Source organism: Tursiops truncatus, chromosome 18 (genome assembly GCF_011762595.2).
Source record: "Tursiops truncatus isolate mTurTru1 chromosome 18, mTurTru1.mat.Y, whole genome shotgun sequence".
NCBI lineage: Eukaryota > Metazoa > Chordata > Mammalia > Artiodactyla > Delphinidae > Tursiops > Tursiops truncatus.
This window is the reverse complement of record NC_047051.1, coordinates 1,151,016-1,176,608: the sequence shown is the minus strand read 5'-3', so window position 1 is coordinate 1,176,608 and position 25,593 is coordinate 1,151,016. Positions and strand designations below refer to the sequence as shown.

Here is a 25,593-nt window from a genome sequence, read left to right as displayed (position 1 = left end):
AGACATCTTTAAAATATTGGTGCTCTCTAAAAATACAGTCTGTTTATATTGAGTGGTTTATGAATGATGACTTTGGTGCATTAATTAGATTGTGAAACATTTTTGTTTGTTTCTTAAACATAGGATCGTGCACTCTTTGTAATCTCGAATGGCAGATCTTTTAAAACTAACTGGAAGCAAAGGGCATATTTGGTGATACTAAGGAGAAAATCTTTTGCTTGGAGTCTCCATACAGTCCCAATGGTAGCATACTCTGTCGGTCCTAGCACGTAAGTCAACATCCTGCTGAGCTCTTGCAGTGTAAATTACTTGATCCAGCAAGAGAGTGAACTGTGGTTAAGTCATTGATGCTTCCCAGAACTGATAAATGAAAAAAAACGGAAGCAAAGAGAGTTTATTTTTATTTATTTATATTTTATTAAAAAAAAATTTGGGCTGTGCCACGCAGCATGTGGGATCTTAGTTCCCCGACCAGGGATCGAACCCGCACCCCCTGCATTGGAAGCGCAGAATCTTAACCACTGGACCTCCAGGGAAGTCCTGCAGAGAGCGTTTAAACAGGGATGTGCTAAGTATTTTTATTCCCATAGTAGTTAGCAGTTTTGTTTTTTAAGTTTCGATAGTGTTCACTACTGATTACTTTGCCAGGTCAGTTTTCAAGTATTCCTTTTAGTAAGCTCCAAATCTTAGGCTGCAATTTTGCAGCTCATAACTGCACTGCCCTGGATGGTCCTTTCTGAGGACTGATTTGGTAAAGCTCTTTGAACTGGCAGAGTACAGGGTAGAGGCCGGGAGACCTAGATTCAGTTCACAGCTACACTACTTAGGGTTTACATGGATTTCCACAGTCTGTCATCTTATCATAGGACCAGAAGTGTTGTTAATTCCCAAAGAACAAATTGAAAGCACAGTGATGGATAAAATATAATAGTAGATGCTCAATAAATTCCATTCTGTTTAAAGATCATTGATAAGAACACATTTTGCTCCACTAGATAAATGTGTCCTAACACAAAGTCTGACACCTGATAGTCATTCACTCCGGTGGTATTATGATAGAGTTAACTGTATTATTTACTGCATCTTCTTTTCTAAATGAGAGAATTGATCTATTTAAGTCAGTGGTTTCAGTTTCTGTTGAATATGCTCGTATTATTCCCACAACAAAAAGGCCTAATAGTGATTCCCCAAATAAGTTGCATGCGCCACTAATTCTTTATAACTTAGCTGTTACCAAGTAATTGGAGAAATAAAACTAGTTTCTTTACTGTGTGAAGTTAAATGCTTTACTGCACAAGTGCACGTTGGGAGGCTGTAGGGGAAGATCTTAATCCGACTTTCCTTACGTGGTGGCCTCTTCACAAAGCACCTTATGGGACTAGACTTCTAGGGACTATCCTTTGCAGCATACTTGGGTTAATTTGAGTAATTGGGTAACAAACCACTAAAAGAAGGAAGAAAAACCTGAATCTGTGTTCTTGTAAGTATAGGTTATACTAGATATTTTTAGAGAGGAAAACCAAGTCTCGCTCCATCTCTAAAGAGGTCTTTCCAGAGTAATCTCCATTTCTTTTATGCTCCGTTTCTGAAGAGTAGCATGACGAACAAAAATCACTTCTGAATACACAAAAGGAGTAATTCCTGAATTAAGGTTGATTTGAACTTGCCTGGCAAGTCCAGTTTACTGGACAAATAATTTCCCATTTATTTACTTACTTAACTTAGCTCGCGGCTTGTGGGATCTCAGTTCCCCAACCAGGGATTGAACCCTGACCCTCAGCAGTGAAAGCGTGGAGTCCTAACCACTGGACCGCCACGGAATTCCTGTAATTTCCCCTTTATTTCAATGATGATAAAATTGCCTCTTAATATTTTAAATTTTTTATGATTTGCAAAAACCGTTACATTACATTGCAAAAGTCTCATCTGGAAAATTCTGATCTTCATGTATCACTGTGACATGCTGTCTGAGCAGTCAGCACTATTGGTGGAGGTGTAACTATTTGAACTTCCTGACAATTATGGTCACTTTAATTATAAAAACAACATAGTAATACACATTACATGCAGATAACACTATCGTGTCACATGATATGAAAGCAACTGAAACTTTGAAAGCTTAAAATAGATCTGTTTCAAACCAAAACTAATTTGCTTTAACGTAAGCCTTCCTGTTTAGCCAAGGCAGTTTCCTATGTATGGAACACTACCTCTGTAAAAAGTATACTGCCATAAAAGTTGGTGGTTGTTTCTCGGTTCATGTTGCTTTCTTTTAGCTTGTGTATGTTTGCTTTCCTGCTCCTTTGCTAATAAGTTACAGCTGGTTTTGAAATACCTGGCTTAGTGGAGTTGTCATCAAAGCAATCAAAGAAAAAAAAAAGTATGGATTGCTGTAAGCCCGGAAACAGTTTTTAAAATGGAAATTATGGTACTGCCAAAGCTGTAAACCTGTTTTTTCATTTATATCCTTACCTTACACCGAAAGGATGTAAAGCTATTTAGCAGAATTTAACTTAACAAGATCATAGGATTGGTAAGGAAAATGAAGGAAAAGAAGGTAGGAACATAATACAGATAGATAGCCTTGGAGAATGGAAAGTGAATTCATCACTTATAATTGGTAACTGCCAGGGTGGAAGGGAGCCTTCCTTTCCGTGTGCAGGTGCTGTGTTGGGTGCCTTAGAGCCGGCCTGCGAGCGCACTCCTCCCTGGAGGCTCTGAAAGACTGAGCCAGTGGGCTGACCAACACCATCCTACGTTTGGGTCATTTCCATAGAAATTGTAGTGGCTTCATAATGAGACTATTTGCCGGAGTAGTAGCTGGTCTTATTTCAGCGCGGAGACAGCGCGTGCGTCTTCGGTTCAGGCGCCTCTCGCCCTCTTCACAGCGAACCCCAGCGTGACAGGTGCAGGTGCTGGTCTCACCTTAACCACGTCAGGTTTGGGAAGGGAGAGCACACCGCGGAGGAAGTCGAGCGCAGGGTTTTAAAGGTTTTTTCTAATGCTATCTTTACTATAAAGCTTCAGGTTAATGTCCGAATTTCTCGATTAGACGGAGGAGACGGAGCAGACAGAGCCTTAATGTCTGTGAAACGTACAAGCGTATCGAGTGCAAAAGAGCAGGTCCCTTCGTATGCGTTTGACCTGAAGGGAATCTAGTTAAAACCTCAAGTACCTTTTATTGCCTCCATCTGAAGCACCTGCTGAGTGCGGCGCCTCCCACCAGCACGAGGCGGCCCAGCGACTGACGCGGGACCCAACCGCCTGCCGGAAGCGCCCGAGTGGGCGGTGTACGCGTGCGCGTAGCCAGCCACCCCGCCCACGTCCCTGTTCTGCTGGTTACTGCGCGTGCGCGGGCGGGGCCCCGCCCACGCTTCCGGCCTGGCGGGACAGTGTGCGCACGCGCAGAGGCAGTCGGCTGTCCGGGCCAGCGACGAGAGGCGGCGGCGCAGGGGCGGAGGCGAGTGGGGCGCGTTGGTGAGTAACCAGAGCAGCCTCCGTGCTCCTGTGTTCGGGTTTCTGCTCCTTCGGGTTTCCCGGCGCAGCCTGGGGGCTGCGGCTGTAGTCAGCGGGGCCGGGGTAGGTGGGAGCTGAGGAGGGTCAACCCCGGCTGGCGGGGGCGGGGCGGAGGGGCTGCCGCCTTCCGTCCCCTGAGGGCGGCCGCAGGGGCTGAGGCGTCTCGGCCGGGCAGAGGGGGCGGGGCGGGCCGGGGGCTCGTGTGCGTCGAGCCGCGCTTCAGGCAGGTGGATTTCACCCCCGTGTCTTAGTTGTAAAATAACAGGGTAGAGTTTTCGAAGGCGGGAGAGCAGGCGCCGTACGGAGCGGGAGACCACGCGGACCGCCCGGGCTGTTCCGCCGGGTCACTCGGGAGGCCCCCGCGCCCCGCCCCCCTCCTGCGCGGCCCCGGGGTGGCCTTGGCCAGGAGACACTGTGTGCATGGTGTGGACAGGGAGGAGCGGCCGGCTGTAAACCTGACACGTGGAAGTAGGCTTGTGTGCGTTTGAAACGTGCATGGCCTAAGGTTGCCTCTTGTGGGAGGGTCGCTTTGGTTTTGTGGAGTTGTTCGCGGCAACGCAGGGTAGCCCGCTCCTCCCTGCTGACGCAGCTCCTTGACGTGCAGCCTTCGCGCGTGCTGTCCGCCTGCACGCCCCCTTCCGCATCCTTGCCTGTCCCTCAAGGCCCAGGTACGAGCCACCTGCTGCTTGTCTCCGCCCTCCACCCGCACGCGCTGCTCGTTCTGCTCTCAGGGCACTAAGCGGTGCCCCTCGGATAGAGGGCTCGGCACGTTGCCACACTCAGCTGCCTCCTGTGCGTCTTTCTGCCGAGAGCAGGGTCTCAGCCCTAGCGCTGGTGACTTTGGGGCCGGGGAGTTCTTTGCTGTGGAGGGTGATTCTCTAAACCGTACGGTATTTACCAGCATCCCTGGCCCCTACCCATTAGATGCCAGCGCACCCTCCGCAGAGAACCACTGAGCTGCAGTAGCAGCCACACGAGGCTTAGCATCAGTTTAACAGCAGTGTAGCACAGCACTTCCCAACTCTTCTTGGCTCCTTTTTTTCTTTTTTGGCTGCGCCAGGCTGCTTTCAGGATCTTAGTTCCCCAACCAGATCTTGAACCGGCCCCCGGGCAGTGAAAGCATGGAGTCCTCATAACCAGCGGACTGCCAGGGAATGCCCTTCCCAACTCTCTTGGAATTGAAAATCTCACAGCAGTTTCACAGGCCCACTTAGAAAAATTTTTAAAGATGCTAAAGATATGATGAAGTAGTGACTTAAGCTTAAAAAAATTTACTGTATTACAACTAAAGTTCAGTTAATTTAGAGTTTAGTAATGTTTATTATATAAACAGATTTTAATTTTTCCCACTTGTGATGCTCTCATGAACTCACTCTAATTATGTGAAACAGTGTATGATTGCTAACATTTGCAGTTCATGTCTCTCCATTGAGCGTCTCTTACCGTAATCCAAAATATATTTTATTCCTATTGTTTGTTTTCTCCCTGCCTCACTAGAACGTAAGCGCCAAGAGGACAGGGACTTGGAGTCCCATCACCAAGAATAGTGCTAGTGCGAGGTAGTGCCTTGGTAAATGATTATCAGCTTTAAAAATAAACTTTTAGGGCCCAATTCATATTGAAATACAGATTGAAATTTAATTGCTTTTTACAGCCACAAAAGTAGGCAGTTTTCTTAAATTGCTCTTTGGAATTCTTTCATTTGAACGAAGTCAACTTTTTTTTTATGGTTTTCATGTGTTATTTCTAAATAATTAGCTAACAGATTCCAAGTTGCAAATGAAAACCTTTCTCCATCCACAAATGCAGCTGTGGAAAGTGTTTAGTGCTAATAAATAAAAATTCAGATATCCCTGTCTGTATGAAGGATACACACGTATATGTGTATATATGACTGTATGTGGACACACATGTTTTTCTTTGTCCTTCTTCTAGACAGTACTCTTCTAGACAGTATTCTTCTAGACAGTATTGTGGGGCAGCTTGGATCAGGAATCGGTTGTACACTTCAAATTTCTCAGGAGACGTTGGACTTTAATATTTGCCTGATTCTGACTCTTGAAATACAGGACTAAAATGAAGCCTCTTAGTACTTTGCAGATAAGTTTGCTGTGTTCTCAGACTTCCTCAGCTCAGCATTGCACACACTAATAATTCTCCCTTCTTCTTTTCTTCTTCTGGGACTCCCACAGTGCGTATGTTGGGCCACCTGAAGGTGTACCCCATCTCTGCTGCTATCTCCATTTTGTTCAAACATTGTTTTCTTACTGTTCTCCACATCTTTTAGTTCTTTTAGCATCTTTAAGACAGTTGTTTTGCCATCTGATCTTTTTCAGGGATGGTTTCTGTTGGTTTACTTTTTTCCTTTGAGTGGGCCATACATTCCTGTTTCTTTGTATGCCTTGTGATTTTTTTGTGGAAAACGCTGGAAATCTCAGATTCTCCCCCTTCCCCAGGATTTGCTTTTTTTGTCATTCTGTTGTTGTTGCTATTATTGTAGGCTGTTTTTGTGCCACGGATCAGCCTGAGGAAACTTAAGGTCTTTCTAAGCCTACACCTTTTCCTGGGCATGCATAGTGACCTTCTAAATTCCTCCATATATTCAGTTGCTGTTTATAATGGTCTAGTCCTTAAATGTGTGGCCCCCAAAAGGGCGAAAAGAGAAAAATGGAAGCGGGGGAGGTGCTGGCACTTTAAATCCCCTCAAAGTTGCTTCTGCTGGAGGGGGGAAGTGCTAACAACAATATGAGCCTTGCAGCGATGGCTGCCTGACTCTGTCTTTGCCTCCATGATTAGAAGTAGCTGTCAACGATCAGAATACAGATCCCCATTATTTGAAGGGCGGGTCCTTATTGCCCACCTTGCTCCCACAGGCTGCTCCTGGAGCTGTTGAAATTGTGTGTTCTCAGACTTTATTATGTTTGTCTACTTGGCATCCATTAATTACAGGGCCAAAGTAATGGCCCTGTAATTCCTTACATCTTCTCTGCACGTTAGCTCTCATGGGCACGTGAAAGTCATATCACAGACCTCCCAAACCACACATTATAGAATGTGTGTTTTCCCTTCTTGCCCACTGTCTTAACAATAAAGACACTGTCCCAGTTCTCTCTCTGCTTCCTTGTTCCTGCATGTGACAGGTTTCATGTGGTCCTTCACCATGTGCTGTGCCTCTCATTTCCTGGGGAACTGTGAATAACAAACTCCTCTTTCAGTGGCATTGACCTCTCCATATCCTCATTCAGCTGTATAAATTAATCCCTGAGCACAAAACAGGTATTTGTGCACACCTTCCTGAGGCAGGAATGAGGAGTGAGGAATGGGTAGCCACTGCCGAGTTAAGTGCCCAAATGGAGTGAAATTAACCAAATGTTAAGTCTTCCCCTGGGAGTTGCAAGCCTTTGAATAGACTCTAGGGATCCAAGATAGTTACATCAGATAGATTTTGCCAGTAAAATTATCTAGGTATGGAGACAGTCTTCCCAGAACCTTCTAATAACCTTTATACACACTCTCTCACCATTCACTCCCATTGATACCACCTTGATGGTGTCAACCTTCAGAACAAGTCTCACCTCTCTGACCACTTTATTTTGAGGCTGTAAAATGATAGATCTGCTATATCTGCATTTTGTCTAAAAGTGATAATAGTGATAACTGTATTTTATCAAATCTCAAGAAAACATGCTGACAATTAAACTTACACTCATTTTAAAGCCATTTGTTAAAGTAATTTAAAAAAATGTGTATCTTAAGTCTGAATGTGATACATGTGACAAGTCAGTCAAAGTCAGTCCCGCTCCAGGCAGACAGCATCCACCGTGCTCCAGGCAGACAGCATTCACCATGCTCCATGCAGTTTCCTGTCACACTTGATAGTATTCCCTTTAGTTACTAATTTCCTGTGCTCCAGTTTCACTCATTCCCTCTTCTGCCAGTTCACTTTTTGTAAAGTAGACAGTCATATGAAGGTACTAAACTGTCTTATTTAGTGGTTATAACAGATACCATATTATTAGTGGTATACTTACAACTTCAGGGAGTACTGAAAGTAATATTTGTGTTCCTGTTGTGTGCCAAGGACTATTAGGCACTTTATAGATAGTAATTCATCTAACTCAAAATAACCCTATTAAGTAGGTGTTTGTTAATATTTGTCCATTTTATAGATGAGAAAATTGAGGCATAGAGGGGTTAAATACTTGCTTCAAGCTATGCAGTTAGTAAGTGGCAAAACCATGATTTAAGCCTAGGTAATTTGGCTCCAGAGGCCATGCTCTTAATCCTGTATCATGTTTTTCTGAATGTCTAAATAATAGCAGAAATACTTTTTCACAATTAGTATAAAAAATGTTATCAAGTATAAAAAATGTGATCATCTGCTTCGAGTAAGAGTTGTTTATATGATCTAGTCCAGTAAAGTATTAGAACATCTACATCTTGAGATGGGTGTGTGCACAAATTACAGATAGTTTACAATGAAAAATTTCAAACGTTTAAAACGACAGCCTGTAGTAAGAAGTTTTGTATCATGATACATGACCCTGTACACACATGTGTATTTTTTGCTAAAACATTTCACAGAGCAATACTTAACTTCTACTATAAGCCATATACTTCGATACAACTTTTTCTATTTAAAAAAAAAATGCTGGGCTTCCCTGGTGGCGCAGTGGTTGAGAGTTTGCCTGCTGATGCAGGGGACACGGGTTCGTGCCCCGGTCCGGGAAGATCCTACATGCCGCGGAGCGGCTGGGCCCGTGAGCCATGGCCGCTGAGCCTGCGCGTCCGGAGCCTGTGCTCCGCAACGGGACAGGCCACACCAGTGAGAGGCCCGCGTACCACAAAAAAAAAAAAGCTGATGTTGTCCTACTATATTGACTTCATAACTTAAGGGAGATCACTGTACAGTGTGAAAAACACGGATAGAAGAATAGATGAGCTGTTCCACGAGATTTATTCTAAGTTCTTTCAAAAAGTTTAGTGCCCTGGGGTGGCATCAAACTGTTTGGAAGCCATTTTAGGCACTTTTTACTTATATAATCAAGTCCATGGGTCTCTGCAGATATGTAATAAACATTTAAAATATTATGTGTATCCTCACTCCCAGAGGTAATCACTGTCTTTAAGCTTCAGTTTTTCATTAACTTGCTTTTATCTTCATGTTTCTGAACTTCATTTAAATAGAATTATTTATACTATACGTATTCTTCTGTAACTTAGTGACTTACATGTTCTTGAGATTCATTCCTGTTAGCATATATATGGCTGTAGTTAATTATTTTTTACTGTTGTGAATTTCCACTTGGAGTAACAAGGGCTAAATTTCCCCTCCCATCTGATATAACTAAAAAACAACAACAACAAAAACCAGATAAAATATGTGGGAAAAAAATGTCTTTGAAAATATTGGCCACAAGACAACAAAGGGCAGTGGTCCCTGAAAGAGGGGAACAAACAAAATGAGCCTGATGATTGCCCCGTCTTACTACCTGAGAGACTTTTCAGACTGCTGTGCAGGGGAGGGAAACCCAGACAGAATCCAGAGACCTCTCTGAATTGAGGAAATAGTTCATAGATCCTGGGGAAGCCACATGGGGCCAGAGTGCAAGGCAGAGTGCTGTACCAGAGAAAGAACCCTAGAGAACTGCAGAGGGACCTCCTTGAGAAACTACCTGAGGCTAGAGAAGACAAATACCTGAAAGGATTTGAAGGAACAGAACTCACTCAAGACTGGGAATAGTGACTGTTTCTACCAGCTGTACTGAAAAACCTCATAATTCATGGGGCGTTGGATAAAGTACTTAGAGATACTGCTATTTTGTTACAGTGGTGAGCAGTAATTAGTGCTAGAATAACTGCTGTTCTCCTCTCTACTAACAGTCTTAAAAGCAAGACCCGAAAGGATAAAATTGTTTCCAGGTAACTTTACTGTGTCCCAATACAAATCTCAAGAATACTTACATTTTTAAATACTAATTTATGTTTATATACTTAAGGAGTACAAAAATACCTGCCATCGAACAAGTTACATTTCATAATATCTAGCATTCAATAAAAAAAAATTAACCAACCATGCAAAGAAGAAAATATAACCCATAATGAGAAAATCAGTTGGTTGAAACTGACCCAGAACAGACACAGATGTTATAACTAGTAGACAAGGAAAATCAACAGTTATAACTGTATTCTGCACATTCAGAAAGCTAGAGGAAAGACCGAACATGTTAAGTAGAAATATGAAAGAAAGATTGGGTTGGCCAAGTGCCTTTGGGTTTTAAGTAAAAGATACATTTTTCATTTTCACCAGGAACTTTATTGAAAATGTATTCACCGTTTTGTTCCACTACCTTCTGCCATTTTTCAGGCAACTTCATAAGTCCACTTTCCCAAAATGTCTTATCTTTTTAAGCAAAGAACTGTTCCAGGTGGCTTTTACAGTCTTAAAGGGAACTGAAATTTTTTCCATTAAGAGAATTTTGTAAAGACCAAAACATGGAAATCCAAAGGTGCAAAGGTGAATACGGAGGATGAATCAGAACTTCTCAGCTGGAATTTCCCTGGTAGTTCAGTGGTTAAGCCTCTGTGCTCCCAATGCAGGGGGCCCGGGTTCGATCCCAGGTCAGGGAACTAGATCCCACATGCAGGCTGCAACTGAGACCTGGTGCAGCCAAATAAATAAATATATTTTTTTAATTAATTTATTTTTGGCTGCATTGGGTCTTCGTTGCTGCGCGCAGGCTTTCTCTAGTTGTGGTGAGTGGGGGCTTCTCTTCATTGCGGTGCATGGGCTTCTCATTGCAGTGGCTTCTCTTGTTGCAGAGCACAGGCTCTAGGCGCACGGGCCTCAGTAGTTGTGGCTCGTGGGCTCTAGAGCGCGGGCTCAGTAGTTGTGGCACACGGGCTTAGTTGCTCCGCAGCATGTGGGATCTTCCTGGACCGGGGCTTGAACCCATGTCCTCTGCATTGGCAGGTGGATTCTTAACCACTGCACTGCCAGGGAAGTCCCATAAATAAATATTAAAAAAAAGAATTTCCCAGCCAAGCTGTAATAGTTTTTGCCTGATCATCAAAGAAACGTGCTGTCGTGCGTTATCCTGATGGAAGATTATGCGTTTTGTTGGCTAATTCCGGACACTTTTTGGTGAATGCTGCTTTCAGTTGATCTAATTGGGAGCAGTACTTGTTGGAATTAATCGTTTGGTTTTTCCGGAAAGAGCCCATAATAGAGGGCTCCCTTCCAATCCCACCATATACACATCACCTTCTTTGGATGAAGACTGGCCTTTGGTGTGGTTGGTGGTGGTTCCTTTTGCTTGCCCCACGGTCTCTTCCAAGAGTACAGTATCCACTTTTCATTGCTCTTCACAAATTTGTTTTAAAAATGGAACATTTTTATTACATTTAAGTAGAGAATCGCATGTGGAAATCAGTCAAGAAGTTTTTTCCACTTATGTGGAACCCAAACATCAAAGCAATTAACATAACCAAGCTGTTGCAGATGATTTTCAGTACTTGATTTGGGTATTTTGAGTATGTCGTCTATCTCCTGTGTGGTATAATGTCGATTGTTCTCAATTAATGTCTCGATTTGATCGCTGTCAGCTTCAGCTGGTCTACCCAACCTTGAGCATTGTCCAGTGAGAAATCTCCAGCACAAAACTTTGAAAACCACTTTTGACACGTTCGACCAGTCACAGCACCTTCTCCATACACTGCACAAATCTCTTTTTGCTTTTCAGTTGTGTTTTTACCTATAATAAAGCATAATATGCCAAAAATGTTGTTTTTTCTTCCATCTTCAATATTAAAATGGCTACACAAAAATTCACCAATTTTGATAAGGTTTTTTTATTTTTTTAAAAAAGATGTTGGGGGTAGGAGTTTATTAATTAGTTTATTTTTGCTGTGTTGGGTCTTCATTTCTGTGTGAGGGTTTTCTCTAGTTGTGGCAAGCGGGGGCCACTCTTCATCGTGGTGCGTGGGCCTCTCACTATCGCGGCCTCTCTTGTTGCGGAGCACAGGCTCCAGATGCGCAGGCTCAGTAGTTGTGGCTCACAGGCCTAGTTGCTCCGCGGCATGTGGGATCTTCCCAGACCAGGGCTCGAACCCGTGTCCCCTGCATTAGCAGGCAGATTCTCAGCCACTGCACCACCAGTGAAGCCCTGATAAGTTTTTTTTAATTGGAGTATAATTGCTTTACAATGTTAGTTTCTGCTGTACAACGAAGTGAATCGGCTATATGTATACATAGATCCCCTCCCTGTTGGACCTCCCTCTCACCCTCCCCCATCCTGCCCACCTGGGTCATCACGGAGCACCAAGCTGAGCTCCCTGTGCTATATCGCAGGTTCCCAGTAGCTATTTTACACATTGGTATAGTGTATTTGTCAAACTTAATCTCCCAATTCATCCCACCCTCCCCTTCCCCATCCCACCCCCACCCCCACCCCCACGTCCACACATCCATTCTCTATGTCTGTGTCTCTGTTCCTGCCCTGGAATTAGGTTCACCTGTACCATTTTTCTAGATTCCACATATATCCGTTAATGTGCGATATTTGTTTTTCTCTTTCTGACTTACTTCTGTATGACAGACTCTAGGGCCATCCACATCTCTACAAATGGCCCAGTTTCGTTCCTTTTCATGGCTAAGTAATATTCCATTGCATATATATCTATATATATATATACCACATCTTTATCCATTCATATGTCGATGGGCATTTCAGTTGTTTCCATGTCCTGGCTATTGTAAATAGTGCTGCAGTGAACATTGGGGTGCATGTGTCTTTTTGAATTATGGTTTTCTCAGGGTATATGCCCAGTAGTGGGATTCCTGGGTCATATGGTAGTTCTGTTTTTAGTTTGTAAGGAACCTCCATAATGTTCTCCAGAGCGGCTGTATCAATTTACATTCCCAGCAACAGTGCAAGAGGGTTCCCTTTTCTCCACGCCCTCTCCAGCATTTATTCTTTGTAGATCTTTTTTATGATGGCCATTCTGACCAGTGTGAGGTGATATCACATTATAGTTGTGATTTGCATTTCTCTAGTGATGTTGAGCATCTTTTCATGTGCCTTGTGGCCATCTGTATGTCATCTCTGGAGAAATGTCTATTTAGGTCTTCTCTTGTTTTTGATTGGGTTGTTTGTTTTTTTGATATTGAGCTGCATGAGCTGTTTGTATAGTTTGGAGATTAATCCTTTGTTGCTTCATTTGCAAACATTTTCTCCCATTTTGAGGGTTGTCTTTCCTTGTGCACTTGAGAAGAGAGTGTATTCTGCCGCTTTCTGGTGGAATGTCCTATAAATATCAATTAAATCTGTCTGGTCTGTTGTGTCATTTAAAGCTTGTGTTTCCTTATTTTCTGTCCGGATGATCTGTCCATTGGTGTAAATGGGCTGTTGAAGTCCCCCACTATTATTGTGTTACTGTTGATTTCCCCTTTTATGGATGTTAGCATTTGCCTTATGTATTGAGGTGCGCCTATGCTGTGCGTATAAATACTTAAAATTGTTACATCTTGTTGGATTGAACCCTTGATCATAATGTAGCGTCCTCCCTTATCTCTTGTCACAGTCTTTATTATAAAGTCGATTTTATCTGATATGAGTATTGCTACTCCAGCTTTCTTTTGATTTCCATTTGCATGGAATTATCTTTTTTCTATCCCCTCACTTTCAGTCTGTATGTGTCCCTAGGTATGAAGTGGGTCTGTTGTAGACAGCATATATATGGGTCTTGTTTTTGTATCCATTCAGCCAGTCTGTGTCTTTTGGTTGGGGCATTTAATCCATTTACATTCAAGGTTATTATAGATATATATGTTCCTATTACCATTTTCTTAATTGTTTTGGGTGTGTTTTTGTGGGTCTTTTTCTTCTCTTGTGTTTCCCGCCTAGAGAAGTTCCTTTAGCATTTGTTGTAAAGGTGGTTTGGTGGTGCTGAATTCTCTTATTAGCTTTTGCTTGTCTGTAAAACTTTTGATTTCTCCATTGAATCTGAATGAGATCCTTGCTGGGTAAAGTAATCTTGGTTTTAGGTTTTTCCCTTTCATTATTTTAAATACATCCTGCCACTCCCTTCTGGCCTGTAGTTTCTGCTGAAAAAATCAGTTGATAACCTGATAGAGATTCCCTTGTATGTTATTTGTTGCTTTTCCCTTGCTGCTTTTAGTAGTTTTTCTTTGAATTTATTTTTTGTTAGTTTGATTAATATGTGTCTTGGTGTGTTTCTCCTAGGGTTTATCCTGCATAGGACTCTGTGCTTCCTGGACTTGGGTGGCTATTTCTTTTCCCATGTTAAGGAAGTTTTCAACTATAATCTCTTCAAATATTTTCTCAAATCCTTCCTCTTTTTCTTCTTCTTCTGGGACCCCTATCATTTGAATGTTAGTGTGTTTAATGTTGTCCCAGAGCTCTCTGAGACTGTCCTCAATTCTTTTCATTCTTTTTTCTTTATTCTGTTCCTCAGCAGTTACTTCCACCATTCTATCTTCCAGCTCACTTATTGTTCTTCTGCTTCAGTTGTTCTGCTGTTGATTCCTTCTAGTGTATTTTTCATTTCAGTTGTGTTGTTCATCACTGTTTTTTAGTTCTTCTAGATCTTTGTTAAACATTTCTTGTATTTTCTCAGTCTGTTCCTCATTTTATTTCTGATGTTTTGGATCATCTTTATTATCATTACTCTGAATTCTTTTTCAGGTAGGTTGCCTATTTCATCTTCATTTATTTGGTCTTGTAGGTTTCTACCTTGCTCCTTCACCTATAACATATTTTTTTGTCATCTCATTTTTTTTTTTTGATGGGTGGGGCTGTGTTCCTGTCTTAGTGGCTCTTTGGCCTGAGGCGTCCAGCAGTGGATTGCAGGCAGTTGGGTAGAGCCGGGTCTTGGTGCCAAGATGAGGACCTCCGGGAGACCCCACTCCCCTTAATATTCCCTGGAGCCTGAGTTCTCTGTTAGTCCAGAGGTTTGGACTTGGTGCTCCCACCACAGGAGCTCAGGCCCGAATCCCGGCCTGGGAACCAAGATCTTGCAAACAAACAAACAGAAGAGCTGAACAATAACAATAAATAAAATTAGAGAAATAAAAAATATATTAGAAAAAATAAAAATATAAATGAAACAACAACAACAAGGTAAAACAGGGACTTCCCTGGTGGTCCAGTGGGTAAGACTCCGTGCTCCCGGGTTTGATCTCTGGTCGGGGAACTAGATCCCACATGCATGCTGCAACTAAGAGTCCACATTGCCACAACTAAAGATACGGTATGCTGCAACGAACACCCCGTGTGCTGCAACTAAGACCCAGCATAGCCAAAACAAACAAATAAATAAATAAACACAACAAGTTAAAACAACCACAACAGCAAAAAAAAAGAAAAGGCCTTGGCTGTGGGGGGCGGGACTTAGGCTCTGGACCCTCGCAGCCAGAAAAGGCCCTGAGTGGGCAGGACAGGCGCAGGGCTTAGGCTCAGCATGCCTGGAGGGGGCCTCAGAGTGCGGAGGATCAGGCCTGGGACCTCAGCAGGCTCCCCGGGGCCCGAGTGGGCGGGGGAAATTCTGGCTGTGTTCCCTTCTGATCCTCTGATCCCCCAAGGGTCTCTCCCTGTCCCCGTTGATCCCCTCACTGTGAGTGGGCCCCTCCCCCAGCCACCCCTCAGGGATGCTGGTCCTGTCCTGCCTCCACTTCTCCTCCCCTCTCCCTCCCCCCCACGTCCTACCCCGTCACTTGGGAGTTCCTCCCGTCCCCTTAGGTGTCCGAGGTCCCCCACCAGCACCTGGTAGGTGCCCTAATTGTGAGGAGATGCAAACTCCACATCAGTAAGTTTTTTTAAAATGCATGCTGATATGACAGCTGTCACAATACAATCTAACAAAACTGTTTCAAATGAAGGTAAAGACATCTAAGTGCTACTAGAGCCATCTTACAGAAAAACCCAAATGAACTTCTTGGCCAACCCAATAAAAGAGACCCAAGTCAAACTTCTGGTCATAAAAACTACAGTATCTGAAATAAAAAAATACACTGGGGCTTCCCTGGTGGCGCAGTGGCTGAGAGTCTGCCTGCCGATGCAGGGGGACGTGGGTTCGTGCCCCGGTCCGGGAAGATCCCACATGCCGCGGAGCGGCTGGGCCCGTGAGCCATGGCCGCTGAGCCTGCGCTCCGCAGCGGGAGAGGCCACAACAGTGAGAGGCCCGCGTACCGCAAAAAAAAAAAAAATACACTGGATGTGATTAACATCAGGTTAGACATTGAAGAATAAAAAATTACCAAACTCGAAGACCAGAAATGAAAACTTATCACAAATGAAATGCAAAGAAAAAAGTTTTGTTTTTGGTTTTTTTTAAGTGAACAGAGCATCAGAGAGCTTTGGGACAATTTCAAGTTACCTAACATTCATGTATTTGGATCCCGGAAAGAGAAGGACAGCAGAAAAATATTTGAGAGGGCTTCCCTGGTGGCGCAGTGGTTGGGGGTCCGCCTGCTGATGCAGGGGACGCGGGTTTGTGCCCCGCTTTGGGAAGATCCCACATGCTGTGGAGCAGCTGGGCCCGAGAGCTGTGGCCGCTGAGCCTGCACGTCCGGAGCCTGTGCTCCGCAACGGGAGGGACCACAGCAGTGAGAGGCCCGCGTACCGCAAAAAAAGAAAAAAAAAAATTTGAGAAATAGTGGCCAAAAACTTCTCAAATTTCAGGAAAACTGTAAACCCACAGATCCAAGAAGCTCAGTAAACTCAAAGCGTAACAAACATGAAGAAAACTACACTGAGACACATCATAACCAAATGCTCAAAACCAGTGATAGAAAAATCTTAAAAGCTACCAGGGAAGGAAGACACAAACAAAAAGTAAGAAAACTAAGGGTGACAGCAGATTTTATGTTGGAAATAATGCAGCTAATAGTGGAGGAATCTCTTTAGGGTACTGAAGAAAAACTCAACCTAGAATTCCATCGCTCCAAAAAATAAAATCTTTCAAAAAGCAAGGCAATGTAAAGACAGTTTTAGACATAAAAGCTGAAAGGATGCATCAGCAGTAGAACTGTGCTACAGGAAATGTTAAAAGAAGCCATTCAAGCAGAAGGAAAATGACAACAGATGGAAATATTAATCTGTACAACAAAATGAAGTGCAGTGTAAGTGGTTACGAAGTAGGTAAATACATAAGGTTTTTAAATTTAACAGTGTGGTGTGGAGTTTATAACAAATGTAAAAATAAGATGTTGGTCAAACAGTAACACGAAGGATTGGAGGAGAGAAATGGAAGTTATAAACAATTATAAAATTTTTATGTAATACAAGAAGTGATATGTTATTTGAATGTATGCTGTGATATATATATACTGTAAACCTTAAAGCAACCACTTAAATAACAAAGCTATAGGTGGCAAGCCAACAAAGGAGAAAAGGGTGATATAAAGTGTTTTCATTGCTGTATAGTAGTATCCCACTGTAGGAATATAGCAGTATATTTTATAATGTCCAGTGGGTGGATACTTCAGTAATTTTAGTTGTTGCTAGTACACATTTCTACTTTGAACGTATTTTACATGTCCATTTATGTGAATTACAGGAGTTTCATATAGTTATATGATCTATATGTATATACAGAATTACTGAGTTGAAGCAAGGGTAAGGTCAAATTGTTTTCCAAAATGTTTTCATCAGTTTACATTTCAACAGCAGAATAGGCAATTACCATTACTCCACATCCCCCAAAACATTTGGTATTATCAGTCTTCTTAATTTTAGTCAATCTGGCAGGTATATAGTGGTGTCTCATTATTATCATAATTTGCATTCTCTCGTCCTTTTTATTTTTCATATCTCTTCCTATACCCCTCCTTTATGATCCTTCACTTATCCTGTCAGTGACACCCAGGAGCCTTAGGTCACCTAAAAACAGTGACATTCACACATAAAAAGATCTTATTAAGAGAATCTACTGTGAATTAGCTGCATGTGGCCGTTGGGGCACCAGAAGAAAGTGAAACATCTTTATAGTATTTATGGTAAAGATTTCACTCTGCAAGGGATCATACAGGTGTGTTTCCTTTATACAACTCATTTTCAGTTTGGATCCCTGCTGTGAGATAAAATTTTTTTAATCGTTGTTTGATGGAAAAGAAAAAGCAAACATCACTTATAGTCATTTCCCTGCAGGTGTGAAATGAGCAACTCTGAAGATGAGGACCTCCCCCAGCTCTCTTCCCATGCCCTGGCAGCTCTGCAGGAATTTTATGCTGAGCAGAAACAGTACACCGACCTCGGTGGTGATGACAAGTATAACATTGGAATAATAGAAGAGAACTGGGTAAGTTAATGCATTCCCCACCCATCAGGAAGTGTTGGTGTGGAGCCTGTTCTGTACCTAGTCCAGTGTTTGTCTGTATCTGACCTAATACCCAAGTTTATCTCACTTGTCACTACGAAGCTGATAACCTGTTCAGGAGCTAAGACAGAAAGCAGTCCACGAACATTTTAAGACAGTATAAATGCAGATTTTCCTAATTCTGACTCTCAGGCTGCCTGGTGATCAGAGGAGGGGACATTTCAGATAGAAGAACAGCGTATCATTATATCCAACACAAACTGTGCTTCCTTCTTGTATGCAGATGCATTCTGTTGGTTGTTACGGAGAAACAGGGAAAAGAGAAAAGGGAAAAATTGATCATTGCAGTAATGGGGTGACTGGACTTAAACATGTAGTAAAAAAATAGATGAAACTGAGTTTTTAAGAAGATATTAATAGTTTCTGGGGCACACTATGTATTTTAATTGTATTTTTATGGTCCAAATAAAAATAGGAATTTAAAAAAGTGAGTTCAGAAAAACTAACCTAACCTGGAATGTAGAAATTTACATTTTTGAAGGAGATAGTTGAGAAATAGATGAGGCTTGAAATTTCTGTCTGTGACTACCCCTTGATAATAGATCTGCCTCTCTTTGCAGCCGGAAGGAGGGGTACGTGTGTGTTTAAGCAGACGTTTACATTTTGTGTCAAGTTCAGATCTCTTAAGTTATATAAAATTTCCCTGTTTACCATCTGTTTGAGACTGGGACAAAAATGTTTCTTTACATTTATTCTAAATGTTCCACTTACTCAGATGCCTCTTTCTCACTGCTTCCCTTCTTTATGTGCTTTTGTCTTTAGCCTGATTCTTTGAATAGTCAATATTAGAAACTTGAAGTACGTTATTATTCTTGAGGTGGTCTTTTTCTCTTTTCCTTCTGCTAATTTAAATACTATGTACTTTTTTCTGATTCTAAAAGTAATCTATGGTTGTTGTAGAAAATATATAAAAACATGAACAAAAAAACAAAAGTCATAACTCCACTACCTGAATTAACTATTTGTATATTTTTGACACTTTCTTTTGGTTTGTTTTGTTTATAAAATTAAGGAGATCTCCCAGGAAGTTGGGGGGTGGGGAAAAAGACGATGATACAAATTATAGAAAGAAAACATAAAATTAGAGGATAAATCCAGGAAGCTCAATATTCAACTAACTGGAGTTCCAGAAAAATAGAACTGAAAACAAAGAGGGGAGGAAACCTTCTAAGAATGATATTAGAAAATTTCCCAGAACCAAAGACCCTCACTAAGACACATTATTATGACTGAAAATTCTGGATATAGGTGACAAAGAAGATCCTAGAACCTTCCAGAGAAAAGCATGACACCTACAGAGTCTCAGGTCTACAAGTCACATTGCACTTCTCAGTAGCTTTACTAGAAACTAGAAAAAAGTGGAGCAATTCCTTCAAGATTTAGAGTGAAAATTTGTTCAGCCTAGAATTCTACACCCAGCTGAGTTATCAGTCAAATGTGAGGATAAAAGTAAAATGTTTTAGACATGGTAAGTCTCACAACATTTACCTCCTACGCACCACTTCTCAGAAGCTGCAGGATGTTGGGAGAATTAGGGATAGGTTCAAAGAACCCAAGCAAATGAAACAATCATGTATTAACTCTAGGAAAAACGAGGTACCATATATTACTTGGCCCAGCAGTGAACACTGATAATTGATATAGTATATATTGATATAGTAGATATAAATTAAAAGGATAAACTCTATGCCAGTTGTAAAATGATTTCACTCATTCCTCTGTCATAGCAGCTGAGCCAGTTTTGGTACACTCCGGAGACCGCCCTGCGCCTTGCAGAGGAAGCCATGGCAGCTGCTGGGGAAGGTGGCAGGTGAGATCAGTTTCATTTCTCTTTTGCCTTTTAATCTAAAGTAATATTTTAAATGTCCTTCCTAGATGGGACATGGTTGGTAAGAAGGCTGAACTGTAATCTGCAAAACCTGTAGTTTGCGATTCGCAGAACATGAGGAAATAAGAACTGCTTCACTGTTGAGTCTGGGGACACACACAGAAATCTATTCAGTGTAAGATATCTTATCTCTGTTCCTTATTTTAACATTTTCTACCTGTTACTTTTATACCCCTAGAGTTTGCTTTAAAAGAAAAAAATCTTGACCTTTTTGAAGTTTTAAGAATAGATTTTTTTTTTAATTTGGTTTTTACTTCTGTCAAAACTCTGCACGCATATAAAGTCTAATGGTCCTAAAAGACTTGTTCAGAAAATAATCCACTGTTAATTTTCCCCTGGTCCACCCGCTCGCCTTTTCACCTCTTTCATTGGCCTGTTGGTATTTACAGACATTTCTAAATAATGTTTCTCTTGGCACTTCTTGACTTGTCACTCATAGACCTTATTTCTTGACTTCTCACTTTAAGAGAATGAGGACTTGGCTCCCTTCACTGGCCACAACTGCCACATACGTGTCTGCTTTCTGTCCACTCTCCCGATAGAGTTATATCCTTTTTTCATTTTCTTTTTTTTAATGGCTGGACTCTGCTAATTTTTTGTGTGTGTGTGGTACCCGGGCCTCTCACTGTTGTGGCTTCTCCCGTTGCAGAGCACAGGCTCCGGACACGCAGGCTCAGCGGCCATGGCTCACGGGCCCAGCCGCTCTGCGGTATGTGGGATCTTCCCGGACGGGGGCACGAACTCGCGTCCCCTGCATCGGCAGGCGGACTCTCAAGCACTGCGCCACCAGGGAAGCCCCATCTTTGCAAATATTTTGTTGAGGATTTTTGCTTCTATGTTCATGAGTGATATTGGTTTGAAGTTTTCTTTTATTCTCTTGGTTTGGGTTTCATATTGGTTAATGGTAGCTTCATAAAATGAGCTGGGAAGTATTGCCTGTATTTCTATTTCCTGGAAGTGATTGTGTAGAATTGGTGTTAGTTATGTCCTAATTTTGGTTAGAACAGGGTTTATGTTGTTAGGACAACATAGATGTTCTTTATAGCTGAGTCTTTTCCTTTTCTGTGCAATGTTTCATCTTCCCTGAAGAAAATAGTAATTTTTTTTTTTTTAGTATTTCTATGTCCATATTACTAATTAACTCTCAAATTCTCCCCAGTGGTGTGAATCTCTTATCAACAAATTCAAACATATTTTTCAGCTCCTTGAAAAAAATGACTTCCAGGGCTTTGCACCCTGTTCCATGTGGACTGGTTGATTTCTGGGTTTGCTGCAGCTCTGGTCTTCCTCTCTCGTGTTCCAGACGCCCTCTGTCCAGTACCCCAGGTCTTAGTTTACAGCTTTATCCTGGTTGGGTATATCCTTCAGTAGTTTCCATGGGAGGGAAATTCTTAAAACCTTTCATGTCTGAAAATGTTTTCATTCCACCCATTCTCTTCATGTGTTAGTTTTGTTGGCTGTCGAATTCCAGGTTTTGAGGGCATTGCTTCATTGACTGCACGTTTCGGTAGTGCTATTGGAAAATACAGTGCCATTGTGGGAAACCTGTTTTCCCATCCCTGCCTACTGCTAGCTTAGGATTTTCTCTTGATCCCCAGTATTCGATGTGTCTTGGTGTGGAGCGTCCATCTGTTGTACTGGGTGAAAGCCCTTCCATCCTCATAACTCAGGTCCTTCAGTTTGGGAAAATAGTCCTAAATTATTTGATTTCCTTCCCACTTTTTTTTTCGATTCCTCTTTCTGGAATGCCTATTATTTGAATGTTGGACCTATCTACTTGTTTTTCTGTCCTTTTTCCATCTTTTGACCTTCTTCTGGGAAAATTCCTCAACTTTATCTTTGAAACTTTCTACTGAATTTACCATTTCCGCTGTCATGTACTTAGTCATCTATACCATAGTTCTTTTTTGGGTCTCTGAATATTTATTATTGTATCTTGTTCATCCTTCTGAGGATATTATAGGATTTTTAAAAAAAGAGCTCCCTACGCAGTCTCTAACGAACTGCACACATGCATCTTGTTTACTTTGGCCTCTGGTATTATTAGATGCTTTCCTTGAATGTCTGCTGTCCGTCCGTATTTAAGGGTGAGGCGCTCTAGGGCTGGAGGTTCTGATACCTGGGCAGGACTTCTCCACTTGGGTGTCTGCAGATGGCTGTTTCCCCATCAACGCCCAGGGTCAGCATGTCCAGGCCTTTCCTTGTGGGCTGGTTAGAGCCCCAGGAAGTCTTCCTGCCTGGAAGTCACGCACCTCGTTGACCTCATCCCAGAAGGCTTATTTCTGAAAGAGGGTTGGGGGTCCCAACATCCAATGGGTTTAACGTGATCCTTGCCATTTCCACATGGTGCCTGGCACCCACCCTTCAAGCCCCCCCCAATCCAGAGAACATCTATGGAGGCTTGGGATAGGGAAGAGAATCCTGGGGGGGTGCATTTTCCTGTTTGTTGCCCCACCGTCCCCCCCGCTCCTTGAGTCACCTGGTTGTGCAGCTTCCTGAGCCACGGGCGCTGTGCTGTCAGCCGGGTTCCTGCTCAGCCTTCCTGGCTGCCAGTTTGGGACCTGGCTAAATGAATGTGTTCCCTCTGCCATCTTGAGCTGGAAGTTTAACTGGAAGTCCAAAGGTTTTCTTTTTTCTGTCCTTTTTCTATGTAGTTTATTACGTTTTTCTTAATGACATGTTTTTACCTGTATTTTCTTATTTTTACATATAAGGGCTTTGGAAGCAACTTATTTTTTCTGAAAGGCATCTTCAGTATTTTTAGGAGTTATGTCATAATTTTAAAGATGAGTAGTAAGAGTAGCATTTATTGAGTACTTACTGTGTGTCCTGTCTCCTGGGTAAGTGCTTTCTGAGGGTCATCTTGTTTAACCCTCACACCTCTGGAGGTAGTTCCTGTTATCCTCTCCATCCTAAAGACGGATGCTGAGGCCCACGCGGTCACATCATTCGCACAAGGGCCCCAGCTGGGAGCAGCAGGCCGTCCGTTTCCCCTGCCACTGTCGCCACACCCTGCTCCTGTGCCGTCCTCCACCTCAGATCACTGTCCTTCCGCCGGAAGTACCTCCTCTGGGGTTTTTAGGGAAGGAGGTGCTGCTGTGGTTCAGGTCCTCTGCACCCCCGGCCCAGAGCTCTGGCAGCAGGCGGGCTGGGGTCTGGTCCCCACAGAAGGCGGTCAGGATGCCCCCAGACTTCTTACGTGCTTCACGTGCATTTGGGCCAAGAAGCCTTTGAGCCCAGCGTGGGCACCTAACCAGACGTGTAACACTTCTCTGAAGAAATGCATCTCACAGTTTTAAAGCTGAGTTTAATTCTCTAAATAAGTAGTTTTCTGAATGATTTTATGTGTGTGCGTGTGTGTGTGTGTGTATAATAAAAATCTAAAAGTGACAAAGGGGATGGAGACAAAAAGTCTCTTTCCCATTGTCTGCAGACAAGCTGTGTATCTCCAAGAGGTAAGCATAAACCCCACTCCATGGAAGCACAGTTTACGCTCTCCTGAACTTGACTGTCTTGGAGAGTAATGACAACATGGTATTCCACTGTAATAGACGTACCACAGTCAACTGAGTAATTCAACATTTAAGGTACTTCTAGCATTTTTGGCAGTTGGCTTTAAAAGTTAACTACTGGAACACTACCCATTCATAAACTGGAGATGCTTGTAATGAGACAGATTCTCTAATTTACTTATACAAAACAGCAGCAGAAATTCGAAGTAGTCTGTCTGCACTGAGACCTAGTTTTAATGTACTTTTTTGGAAAACTAAAGTTGTTTAGGAAGTTATTTGGAGTTTTTTCTTCAAGACTATATTACAAAGTAACTTCAAAATATTTAGTTTGAGGCTAAAAAGTATTTGAAATAAATGTTAAGAGACCACCATGAAAATACTAAGTAAATTCAGGCCATGGGCTTCATAACCCTTGTCCTAAATAATGTTTTACATTTTTTTTTACCATGAAAAGCACATTTATCCTTTCATACTTTAAAATTATGAGTTGTAAATTTGTAAACAGTAGATTCCTTAAAAGTGAGGCAGTAGAAAGTCTTCTTTCAAAATGTACTGCTGTTATTACTTCAGTTTGCATTATTGTTTCCTTTAAGAAAATCTGGACACGGGGACTGTGGCTTTTCAGTGAAGTGGTTATTGACGCCATGTGCTGTCACAAAGCTCAGTCACGAGTTGGCTCCTTCTGTTCCAGAGTAGCATGTGTGAGTGCCCCCAGCGTTTACCAGAAGCTGCGAGAGCTGCACAGAGACGACTTTTCTATCTGCATCTTCGAATATGACCACAGGTTTGCCATATACGGAGAGGAGTTTATCTTCTATGATTACAATAACCCAGTGGATTTACCTGAGAAAATTGCTGCACACAGTTTTGACATTGTAATAGCAGATCCCCCTTATCTCTCTGAGGAATGTCTCAGAAAAACGTCGGAAACCATCAAGTACCTGACCCGGGGCAAGATTCTGCTGTGCACAGGTAGGTGCCAGATTGGCAACACACATCCCATGACTTTTATAAACAAGGTTCTTCCCCTCTCTGTGCCCCAGTCGCCTTTTCTGTACAGTGGGGCTGAGATGCTGCCTGCCTCTCAGGGTTGGGGAGAATTAAGTGGCATGATGCCTGGGAATCGGGGTTCGCCACTGGGTGAGTGCACCAGGAGTGTTACTTGTACTCATCAACGGCAGTAACAGTAACAGTATCTCACTCAGCCCGTACAATTGATAAGGAATCTCGGGCGTTAAAGTGGATGCCAAAGGTTACAGCGCTAGACATTAGATTAGGTTTACCAAGGCTGAGAAAGAGACTTCCGCACTGGTGATGTGGATATATTTTCTTAAGGTGGATATACTGGCATTTGACTGAGAACGAAAACGTTAAGTGCTGGTCCCCCTACTTCCGGGCAGCTTGGCATCCAGGCCTGCTGTGCGGGCCCTGCTTCCCCCAGTGCAGTGGGTGCGGAGGACAGGGCTGGAGGGGGGGATGGGCTGGTGCGGATGTATTGGTACAAGTTTGCACGATTTGCTACTATTGAAAAAGGGGTTGTTGACTCGAAGTTGGAAAATGGTGGTTTTTAGTAATTATTTTTGCTTTCCTTATGTTACTTTGTGGAATATAATTATTATCTCAGCCTTGCAGATGTAGGAAAATTATTAAATGAAAAAGAAAAGGGAAAACATAGGTAATATGCATAAATGTTGGAGGAAGTAAAAAAGGAATATAGAGCACTGACCTGCCCCCTTATCGCTGAGTGGTACCGTCAACTCACCGCTTCCCGCATCTGGTCGAGAATACCTCCCTGGCCGGCCTGGTGGGTGTGGAGCTGAGACATGGTTGGTGCCTCAGTCTCCGGGTTCATCTGGTTGTTCTCTTCAGGTGCCGTCATGGAGGAAGAGGCAGCAAAACTTCTTGGAGTGAAGATGTGCAAGTTTATTCCAAAACACACTCGAACCTTGGGAAATGAATTTCGCTGTTACGTGAATTATGATTCTGGGCTGGACCGTGAACTGTGAACGCAGCTGGTAATACAATGTAGTAAAGGACCCATGTGACATTTCCCTCTTTTTATTTTCTTAGTAGATTGAAAAGCTACGGCCTCCCCTCCGCCCTCACAAACTGGGGCTCCCCCGGCCTAACTTTCAAGATGAAGAAGACAACATCTTGTTGTGATTTCCTTAGTGAGGGCATCCCTAGAGCTTGGGATGCTTGTGCCAACTTGAGTCAGTGGGATTATATTTGGAGAAGCCATAGAAGCCATCTAGTCTACTCTCCACTTAACGCAGGTAA

General features: G+C 42.6%; 1 protein-coding gene across 5 annotated transcripts; it reads left to right on the top strand.

Annotated features, from left to right (window-relative positions):
- Positions 1–249: 249 nt before the first annotated feature.
- On the top strand, positions 250–25,349 carry EEF1AKMT1 (EEF1A lysine methyltransferase 1). 5 transcript variants are annotated; one of them, XM_033843424.2, is made up of 6 exons: positions 250–269; positions 17,685–17,835; positions 19,644–19,723; positions 19,839–19,916; positions 24,005–24,285; positions 25,183–25,349. In XM_033843424.2, the coding sequence occupies exons 2-6, from the start codon at positions 17,692–17,694 to the stop codon at positions 25,317–25,319; spliced, it is 720 nt and encodes a 239-aa protein (XP_033699315.1). In that variant the 5' UTR covers positions 250–269; positions 17,685–17,691; the 3' UTR covers positions 25,320–25,349. The 5 variants fall into 5 exon arrangements, with proteins under 5 accessions (XP_033699315.1, XP_033699316.1, XP_033699317.1 ...); XM_033843425.2 differs by lacking the exon at positions 250–269 and adding an exon at positions 3,369–3,477 and having other exon boundaries at positions 19,641–19,723; XM_033843426.2 differs by lacking the exon at positions 250–269 and adding an exon at positions 3,557–3,579 and having other exon boundaries at positions 19,641–19,723.
- Positions 25,350–25,593: the final 244 nt, after the last annotated feature.